This window comes from Plasmodium cynomolgi, chromosome 14 (assembly GCF_000321355.1).
Source record: "Plasmodium cynomolgi strain B DNA, chromosome 14, whole genome shotgun sequence".
NCBI classification, from domain to species: Eukaryota; Apicomplexa; class Aconoidasida; order Haemosporida; family Plasmodiidae; genus Plasmodium; species Plasmodium cynomolgi.
The window spans coordinates 1,426,995-1,437,628 of NC_020407.1; the positions used below are offsets into that span (position 1 = coordinate 1,426,995).

At 41.3% G+C, this 10,634-nt stretch overlaps 3 protein-coding genes across 3 annotated transcripts; 1 reads left to right on the plus strand and 2 right to left on the minus strand.

Moving 5' to 3' along the window:
- Positions 1–298: 298 nt before the first annotated feature.
- On the minus strand, positions 299–2,097 carry PCYB_144190 (hypothetical protein; the record flags this gene model as incomplete). The annotated part of the gene is made up of 2 exons (XM_004224890.1): positions 299–914; positions 1,043–2,097. The coding sequence occupies 2 exons, from the start codon at positions 2,095–2,097 to the stop codon at positions 299–301; spliced, it is 1,671 nt and encodes a 556-aa protein (XP_004224938.1).
- Positions 2,098–5,223: 3,126 nt separating this feature from the next.
- On the plus strand, positions 5,224–6,170 carry PCYB_144200 (hypothetical protein; the record flags this gene model as incomplete). The annotated part of the gene is made up of 2 exons (XM_004224891.1): positions 5,224–5,762; positions 6,020–6,170. 2 exons carry the CDS (start codon positions 5,224–5,226, stop codon positions 6,168–6,170), a joined length of 690 nt encoding a protein of 229 aa, XP_004224939.1.
- Positions 6,171–6,378: 208 nt separating this feature from the next.
- PCYB_144210 (hypothetical protein) lies at positions 6,379–10,155 on the minus strand (the record flags this gene model as incomplete). The annotated part of the gene is made up of 2 exons (XM_004224892.1): positions 6,379–6,899; positions 6,963–10,155. 2 exons carry the CDS (start codon positions 10,153–10,155, stop codon positions 6,379–6,381), a joined length of 3,714 nt encoding a protein of 1,237 aa, XP_004224940.1.
- Between the last annotated feature and the right edge of the window lie 479 nt (positions 10,156–10,634).

The window sequence follows — 10,634 nt, forward strand, 5'->3', positions numbered from 1 at the left end:
CAACACTTGCAGTTTTATCGAAATTGGTATGAACAAGCGTTATAACTTCTGCTTATTCCTTTCGCGCTTTCTCCCTGATGGGCGCGCGCGAGCACACACATATATATACAAGCATACATATACACGCATACATATACACGCGTACATATTTATACCCATTTATGCATCCACTTGTCACATGTTGGCGCCCCTGCGGGCGGAAAAGAGACCTTTTTGTAACCCCTCCCGCCGCGCATTATCCGAATTTTCCCTTTTTTTATTCCAATTTTACACGTTTTTTCCTCGCTGCAGCTACTTTTCAATCCTCCAGGTAAGCAACGTCTGGCACCCACCAAGGCAGCAGAGTCATGAAAAACATGACAACCGACTGGTAAATATATTTTTCGAATTTCGTTGGCTTCCGTCTCGCATTCATGCTGGTGTTATTATCCCCCTCCTCTGGTGTGCTGTGAGGAGCGTTTCTTTTCTTCTTCGATGCGGAAGAATTGCTGCAGTAGGATTGTCCACTGTCTAGGTTATTCTCCGAGTCGTCACAATCGGAGTTGATAAATTCACTCATACTGTTATTTAACAGATTGTTAAATGTCGTGGAGCTGTCGCGGAAATACATCTTATTGTTATTGCGCATGTTGCTTGCGCTGTCATTACGCTCATTGCTACTGTCGCCATTAAGATCATCATTGTTGCCACACTTCTGATCACTGCTGCTAATATTTTTTCGTCTTCTCACACCATCGCATAGGAGATTTGCCACGTCGCCACTATTCGCGGCACCCATTTCGCGAAAAAGCTCATCTGTAACATCGTCCAAATAGCTGCTATCCCCTTTTTCATTTAAATTTACGGACGAGTTGAATTCTTCATAGGAATTATTTTTTACGTTTAATTCAGTTCCGTGTGTCTTCTGATCGATTCTTTTTTTTTAAAAAAAAGTAAACTTCTTTTTTTATCTTTTTCTCCACATGCTGCACTGGCATTATGCCCACTTCGATGTGTCTCTTTCGAATTATCATCATTAAGTTGGTAATTAAATTCGTCATACAGCTCACTTACAAATTCGTTATCCTCTGCATCTGCAGGATCTCCCTCATTCCATGCAGCATGTACAGGATCTATCTCATCATTAATGGAATTCATAGGGTACAACGCAGATGATGATACTTCTTCCCGTTTGTTCTTTTTATTATCGGTGCTGTTTTCTTCGCCCTGACCCATCGCTCCATTGTCTAGCTCTTCTTCTACATCTCCCTCGTTTTGCATAAATTGCAAAGCGCATGCGAGGTGGTGACTGTTGTTGTCCTCCATAATTCCCCCCTCTTGCTGACTAATTTGGTGCGCTCCTTCATTCAAGTTACTCATTTGTGCTGTTTGTTCGCTAACCAGCATATTATTCATATTTCTCGATTCGCTCATACGTCTTAGAACCTGTTCTATAGATTCGTTGCTTGACATAAAACTAAAGTTGTTAATTAGGAGGTCGAAAAATCCTCTGTTGTATAGGATAAACAATCCAGAAACGATAAAGTACATTTTTGAACTTGCTTCAAATAAAAATAAAACAAATAATATTTTCAACAAAAGGAATAAATGAAACCTTTCTATGATATCCATAATGTAGTTATTAAAATGGGTCCTTTGGTTCGTTTGGTTGGTATCATTTGCTTCATTATTCACCCCGTCGTTGTTATTTTCAGCGTTGTTATTTTCAACGTTGTTATTTTCAGTGTTGTTATTACTACCATTATTGCTACTTTCTCTATTTCCGCTGGGGGCTTCCCCACTGAGATCGCCGTTAACTTTATGTTCGCCTTTATCCCCCTTGCTCTCGATTAACTGTATGCTTTTTAAAAATTCCTGGTTCTCATTTGACTTAATTAACGTGTCGATAAAATAATGTTGCGAAGTGACATTCTCGTTTAGGTAGTAATCTCCCGTTTCGTCCTTTATGGCTGTAATGATGTTATGGTGAAAATAAATATTTTTTATTTGATCCTGATATTTTGACAATCTTCTTGCATATGTTAGAAGCAAAATTTTATAAATCCTCGTTTGTTCTTCTTTCGACTCCTCATCTTTCACTTTGCTTTCTCCTTCCATTGTTTCGACGTAGTATGGAGTAATGGTCTCTAATCCGCGGTGGTGGCTTAACTAGCAGATCAATCGATAAATATACTCGCATGCAACGGTAACAATGCGAGGCGAGAAACGGTAAAAGCTATCACATGTATAGGGATGTGCCTGTACTTGAACACATATAACACACGGCACAAACTGGTACACACTGCCAAAACACAAACTGGTACGCCTCGCCACAGCACAAACTAGAACACGTCGCCACAACACAAACTAATACACGTCGTCACTGCACATGGCTCGGATGTCCTTCTCCGAGTTTCGTATTTTTATTCATATGGATATTTTTAAAATGCTCACAATATTTTTCTATCTCGATATGTACGCATATTCATTCAAGTAGAGGTGCACTGAGGGGCTCATGTTGCATGGGCCGTTGGTGTGCACACCCACAGTAGAGGATACGCTTTAAAAGAATGTGCCGTGTAGGTGTGTATAACGTGGATTGGGAATCTACAAACGGGCAAAGAATGGAATAAAAAAGGGGGGCTCCTCGGGGGAACGCAGCTAATGACAGAGTGGAGGTCTGATAAAAGCAGAGACCGGGCATAAGCGTGTTTTTGTGATGTCACACTCAAAGCGTGATAACATGAGCAAGTTTCACACACACGTTCGTGCCAACCCCGGCCTGTCACGATAACATGTGCCTACGGACGGAGCATGTTTAAAGTTCAAATAAATCAAACGAATATCAGCATCAATAAATAGTGTGCATAAACGGGGGCTTCCTCCTTTACAAACACGCTACTGTGATGGTATTATAAAAGTTACTTTTCAAACAAATATTTTCTGTTCACAAAAAAAAAAAAATCAGATCATTTTTTTTGGGGGGGGTCCAAAACTGGGGCTACTTTTAACGCCTAGTCATTTTTACATTTCCTTAGTACTCTTTTGGTTCGTCTTTTCTTTAGTAGCACTTGCGCAGGTACATAATCACAGCGCACGTTTCTGCTACTTTGTTTGCTCTGCAAGGGGGGGAGGTGTCCAGCACGCCGGTATCTGCACAGGTTCGGCTAACTGCGTGCGAGAATGCAAACGGAAAGGTGTACGTCGCGGCATGCGGAAAGGCATAAGTCACGGGTACATAACTCATACGAGCAGTGAAATGTACTTATGGAGAATTTTCCCAAAACGAAATTTACCAAAAGGGGCACTCTTCTTCAATGGACAACACTGCTATACACGTATGCAGGAAATTCCCGCTTAAAGTTCTTCCTTCCTTTGTTTTATGCCTTCAAAAAGTTGGTTACTTTTTTTTAAAGTAAGAAAAATATTCATTCGCGTACTTAAAAATATCTTCCTGAATTGGTATGTCAAACAGGTACATATATATATATATATATACATAAATTCATACATGCATACAATGAAATTTTTTATGAAAAAATGAACGGAAAATTAGCGGCAATTACACCATAACATGGCGATAGCTGCGTAGCGGGCGCTCTGTTTAAAAAATTAGTTAAACAGAAATAGTGGGAAAAACGTTTGCACGAAATTGGCGAGCGCGAAAAAAAAGGAAGCAAAAGGGAGCAAAAGAAAGCAAAAGGAAGATAAGGAGCAAAAGGAAGATAAGGAGCAAAAGGAAGATAAGGGAGCAAAAGGAAGCAAAAAAATATGGGCCATTAGAAGGGAAATAAAGAGAACATGGTGACGCATGTATGCATATTCGCGGTTCCATTTTTTCCCTTCACTTTTTCCTCCTGCTTGTCCCCCTATTTTTCCCGCGATTTCTCCCCATTTTCAACCGTTTCGCATTTTTTTCACGCGTTTAAACAACTCTATAATAGCGAACATTTTTTGAAAAATGTGGCGTAAATTCCTTTTTTGAAGACCACGCTTTGTGTTTCTGTGAGCGAATTTGCGTTGAATTTTTACTTGGCTTTATTTACTTCATTTTTATGATTTTTTAGTGTCCTTTTGGTGCCCTTTTTGTACCCCTTTGGTGCCCCTTTTGTACCCCTTTGGTGTCCCTTTTTCCGTTTCTTACCCTCGCACAATCGCAATTGAAGTGAACAACGCGTCGCCATTTTGTTCATCCTTACCGGTGTATGCAACAAAACGGAGGATATGAAGTCATTCAGCAAGTCCCGCAGCTCTGGATGTGCTTCCATGTATTTGGCGTTTTCACTTTTTAAGTTGTCCTGGTTTTGAGAAGCAGTCCAAATGTGCATGCAAGTATGTATGCATTGATGTAAGCGTGCCGATGTAGGCACATATTATTATGTGTATATTTTTTTTTGACGTGTGCATACGGTGAACAAGCTTGTGCATGTGGAGAGATACGAGCAAGGAGGTGTTCCCATGCAGGACACCCCTAATGGGGAATTAATTCAATTCGCACGCGCGCCGCTTGTTGCATATTCATTCGTACGGTCTCCACGTCAAGGCTATCCTTTTCAATCAAATTGAGATCCTTCTCTTCCATTTTTATGTAAATGTACACTGTGGGGGGAGCTACTTCGTTGTCGCGTATCTCTTTTAAAATGCATAAGTGGAGAAATGCATAAATATGGCACAGAGCCGGTGAATGTACCTTATCGTGTTGTTTTTTTTTTTTTATTTTTTTTTCACACGTCCACGCTTTCACTTTTTCGCCCTACTATTTATACAACGTGGGAGAAGCAAATTCTTCAGTGGAGAATATTTTAAAAAGCGAAACTTCCCAGCTGGGTTATTCGCCGCTAGCACTATTGGGTGTTTGTATTTGTGCACCATTAAACTGTCGGAGAGGCAGAAAAGGTGCCTCCACATGTGCGCGCGTATACGACATCACTACGTGTCACCTTTTAATGGTCCTCGTGAGGACATTTAAAATGTGCTCCTATGCAAACAGGGAACATTTAAAGTGCCATTTTTTTTTTTTTTTTTTTTAAATAACCCCACTTATTCGTGTTCAAGCGAAAAGACAAAGGTTAACATTTTCAATTGTGGCGAAAGGGCACACACGTGTGTAGGGTGCGTTAGAGCTCCGTCTTCCCTGAGCATATTACAGAAGGCATCCCAAAAAGAATCCCCAAACGCATGTTGAAAAAAAAAAACGCACACTAAATGTACCACACTCTCACTCAAGGCTCCCACTCTATTATAATGACAAAATTACATCCCTTAACTTACTTGAAGGGAAATAAAATTTTGTTCCGAACCCATAAGCAGTACTACAATTATGGAACAACAAAAGGGGTGATGACTCCACAAAGTCTTTGCCATCATTTTGGAAGACGCAGATGTGCAGAAATCATATATCCATTTTATTATGATAATTTCTCAACCCTAGAAAGGAATAATAACCCGGCTGAAGACGCAAATGAACACCAGGAGGGTATCTCGCATAAGCACGATTCTTTGAGGACACGTGGAAAGGAGCAAGTGGGGGTAAACGAAGCAAAGAACGCGGACGAAGCAAAGAATGCGGACGAAGCAAAGAACACGGACGAAGCAAAGAATGCAGACGAAGCAAAGAACGCGGACGAAGCAAAGAACGCTGACGAAGCAAAGAAGACAGACGAAGCAAACAATACGGATAAAGCAATAAATGGAACTGTGCAGGAAAGTCACAACGAGCTAATCTCGACAGATGATTTATTCCAAGAATTTGGATACAAATATGAAAAGCACGAACCAACCATGTTTGGCGATTGGGCCCATAATTGCAGAGTCACAGATTTTTAGGCACACGCATCCCTACTGTGATTGGCCTAGTATGTACCCGCATAATATGTGCACCCCCCCCTCATTTACGGGCTTTTACCACTGTCCAAATTTGCAAGGTTCGAATGGTTGAAGGGGAATGTGCTGAAATTTAGCCCACCAAACGTATTAACACTTCAAATTAGCAGAGCTTCTTAGGTTGATGGGATTTTTCGAGTTCCCCCATTTTTTGTAGTGTGACTCTTTCAAAAGTAGGACGAAAAAAAAAAGAGGGGAAATTTTTTAAAACCGTGAATTATGACACCTTTGGGGGGAGTCCTTTTTTGGTGAAGAAACAAGCGAAAGGGATGGCGAGAGGGTGGAAGTACTACTGGGCGCCGAGTTGACGGGCACCCCCCGGACAGGTAGGATGGAAAGCATGTACGTGGGGATACACAAATACGCAAAGAAGTAAACACAGACATGCGCAGAGACGTACACCGAGATGTACACCGAGACGTACACCGAGACGTACACCGAGACGTACACCGAAACATACACAGAGGCACAGACAGACAGACAAACAAACAAAGGGCAAAGCCAAGCCGAAGGAAACTACGGCTCGCCGAAAAAGTCGGAGGAAAGCAGCTTCTCAATTCTGTTGAGGACAGAATTACACTTGTGCTCAAAAGCCTCCCCCAAAAAATTGTCAAAGTCTTTTATTTTATTTTGAATTTCATTTTCCATGTAGGAGATCTGCAAATTTGTGTTGACGAAATTGTCGTTCATGGTTAGCCGTTTAATATAATTCGAATTGACGTTCAAATTGAAATTATTTTCCATGGCGAATTTATCCATGTCGGAAATTTTGTTTGATTTATTGGACATCCCTAAATCAAAATTGTTAGAAGTATTTATACCCGAGTGGTGCATAATATTATGAGAACTGCTCATTAAAAGTTGCGAATTCGTAATGGATGTTGAGAAGTCCTTGCACATATCTTTGCAGATTTTATTTTCCTGATCGAAGGAAAACTCCAGATCGCCAGCGTCCTTATGCCCCCCTTTTTCGAAGTTTTCAAAAGTGTGCTCTAATTCGTTGAAGTGCATTTTACCGTCCACTTTTTGGTCAACATCTTCATTATGCGCGAGAGGTGCATGTGACATTCGAGACGCACGGGACAATTGGGGCACATTACCATTGCTGTCATCCGTGGAGAAATAATTCCTACTTTGTTCTTTCTTTAAATTGTGATTCTCGGATGCACGAATGATGTCATTTGGCTGTCTCTTTTCATAATTTTCCAAACCGTTTCGTGATTTCCCCATTTCGTTTACACCTTGGTCTTGTACATTTTTCACGCCCCACTTTGTTTTAATACCCTTTTGGAACGCTTGCAACAAATCGGCCTTCTGCTCATCATCGCGGACACACGTATTGAATTTTTTATAAGCATGTGGGACGTTCTTCTTCGGGACATATTCACTTCTGTTCAAATGGGGCTTGCTTCTTCTGTTATCATAGTAGTGGTTCATTTCTTTTAGATCTTTTCTGTTTTGTTGAAATGAGTGGGCTGGTTGAGGTGGTCTCTCTTCCAAGCTAGCATTCGAATGGTCCGCGTAGCGCTCACCATTGTTGATGCTTCCGCTGCTGGCGCTTTCCGTTTGGCTACGCCTCGACCCGGACACTCTGTGACTAAATTTAGAATTCCCAAACGTATCATTCGTCTCTGTCAAACTCTTCCACATCTCGTTATGCCGACTTTCCGAATTCATCAAGCTGTTGTGAGACTCCTCCAAAGTGCCACTCGACTCTTTGTAAACCTTATTTTGGTTCATAAGGTTATTACTTGGACGTTGAGCAATACTCCGTAATTGCATCTGACTATGTGTCGAATTGATTAGACTCCTTCTCGATTCTGTGTGCACTATCCCCAAGTTGACATTGCTATACTGCGACTTGTGTGAGTAGTTTCCCGGTTTGATAAAATTGTTACGTTGCTCACCCATATCATTGCTCATTTCGTGTTGACTCTTATTTAAGCTCATGGAGCTACTATTAGTGTCTGACACATTGTCATTACATTTGTGCATATCATATTGCGATTCGATTAGATGGTTGGAGGGTTGTCCAAATTGTGAGTCGATAAAATGGTCTTGGTATTGGTCTTGGTCTGTGTCTCTGTCTTCTGCGTATTGCGATTCTATCAAGCCATTAGATGCATCTTCGTGGTGCCTTTTTGATTCCATTTTTCTGGTGTGTTTGGACAGGCTGCTTCTATATTCCATTTGGCTACCTACCCTCATATGGTTATCTGCTGATTCTTCCGAGGTGTTCATTAAATGCTCTTGCCCGCTTTCACATTTGAGCGAACCATTTTCCATGTGCATCTCATTTGTCGACTCTGAAATGCTACTCACAGATCCGTTCAGATTAAATTTTAATTCTATTAAATTCTCAGGCATTCTCACAGTCCTGTTTTCAGATAGAATCATACCATTTTTGTGTTCCTCAAAATTCTCCCTCGATCTTGTACTGTGACTTTTATTCGATGTTATGGAATAGCTCCTCGATTCAATCTGCAGGTTCTTTACATGCATATAACTTCTCCTTGGTTCTATGTGTCTGCTGTTTGAGTGGTCCCTGTTGCTTGATTGGTCCCTGCTGTTTGAGTGGTCTCTGCTGCTTGAGTGGTCCCTGCTGCTTGAGTGGTCCCTGCTGTTTGAGCGGTCTCTGCTGTTTGAGTGATCCCTGCTGTTTGAGTGATCCCTGCTGTATACCTTTTCTAGTTGGGCACTTTGCCGCGTTGAAGAATTCTCTGCTGACATGTCGTTGACATTTATAGACTTGGACAAGTCTTTCCTGGAGGGTAGACGGCTGGGTTGCGGTTGCATAGAATTTCTCGCTGCATTGTACTTGGGAAGTTGCTCACTCGGGTGTCCGCTCGACTCAATTAGGTGTCCGCTCGACTCAATTAGGTGTCCGCCCAACTCCTCATGCACATGTATTGGCTGTGTGTAAGATCTACTGGAGTGAACATGGCTCCTACTAGCCCTCCTTAGCTGCCCCAACTCAGCATCTACGCTTGCTTTAAAATTTCCCCCACTGATTTGGTCCTCCATCTCTATCATATTACTGTTTAACTTTTTATAAAACTCCCCATTTTTTGCAGAAGAATTATTATTTTTTAAAAAGTTTTCATCGAAATTATCCCTATTTTGGGTTCTCACATTTTGTGCATTTTGTGCATTTCGTCCATCTCCAGATTCACCTATATCAACATACCTTTGCGAGAGTTTCAGCGAGTTTAGGCTGTCTCCAGCCGGACCATTTGTGTCTATCCCTTCATAGAAGTTACCACTGCTGTCGTTGCCACTTCTGTCGTTACCACTGCTGTCGTTACTACTTCTGTCGTTACTACCTCTGTCGTTACCACTTCTGTCGTTGCCACTTCTGTTCACTCTTTCGCTTTGTTCCAGCAAGTTGGCGTTATGATAATGCTGTCCCTCGTAAATTAGCTGCTCCCCGTCTGTGGACTCCTCTGTGTTTTCCCCACACCTGTCAGCAGAGCCATGGTGCATGCCTTCTTGCGCACCTCCATTTGGCTGCAATGCTCTATTCCTTTGAATGGAATTGAGATTTGTGTCCATTTTTTTTTTATCCCCACTGGTTAGAGACACACTGTTATTTGCACTTAACTCAGAGTGTATGTTTACTGCCTTCATGTTATCATAAAAATTGTCGTTGTGCTGCTCGTTGATTTGGTCAGTTCCGCTTTGACCAGTGCCTGCAGTGTTGTTAAAGGATTTACTCGAAATGTAGGTGCTGCTAATGGGAGGCATATTTTCATTTACCGGTCTGTCACTTCTTGTCGTGTCGTTTGACTTTCCCTGATTGCAAAGTAGTGATGAATTCTGTTTGTTATACTTTTGGCTTCCTACAAATGGTTTAAATTCTCCGTTCGTTTTGCTGCTTCGAAGCTGCACATCCCTGACCACATTTTTTGACATCTTTTGGTCCCTTACACTATCATACAGAGAAGGGTCCTTAACGTTGGTTCCCTCTCCGTGGTTATAAACGTTGCTGTCACTGGATTCACTATTATTTGAAACATTATTCTGTTCGTTCGTTTGTGCTAAATGATTTAGTTCACTGTTTGGAATGGCTCCCTTTTGACTATACTCCTTTTCCATGTCTTCGTTGTAGCTCTCCATGCCATATTCACTGTTGGAATGGTCGAGATTTTTTTTTTCTTCAAAACGGGAACCGTTATTAAAATTTTGTTTTTGATTCGTTAATGCACCTTTGTTGGAGGTAATTCCTATTTCTTCCTTAAAGCTCCCATCTAGGAAAGAGTTCGTGCTCGTGTCCAACTTGCGCGTATCATTCATATGGGATTTATTCTTTCCATTTTGGTCAGATTGCTGCTCAAATGCGTCCACGCCATTGAATACATCACCACTTGTGAGTGTTCCATTTTGTTTCGTGTGTTTACTGTTTGCTATAAAGGCCTCTCTTTTGTTGACAGGCTCGTTTTTTTCCTAAAATAATGCATTTTGTCTGAGCACCAGGAGGGATAGAAGTTGGTCTATCTTAAACGTTCCCTTCAGCGCTCACTAATGTATGATAATATGCGAGAGCAATTTTGTTCCCCTCCTTTGATTTGAAATGTACCAATGTTTAGCATAGTTTGGCATATTTTCGAAAAAGGAATGGCTCAAAAGGGGAGCGAAGTAAAAGGAAGCGTGGGTTCTACTGCTATATGTTTTTTTTTTTTTATAGTGACAAAATTGCAGATGTTTGCAAGAGAGTCACCTCCTACGCATGTGCATCTGATGATATCCACCCAAACGTATCATTCTTATATATA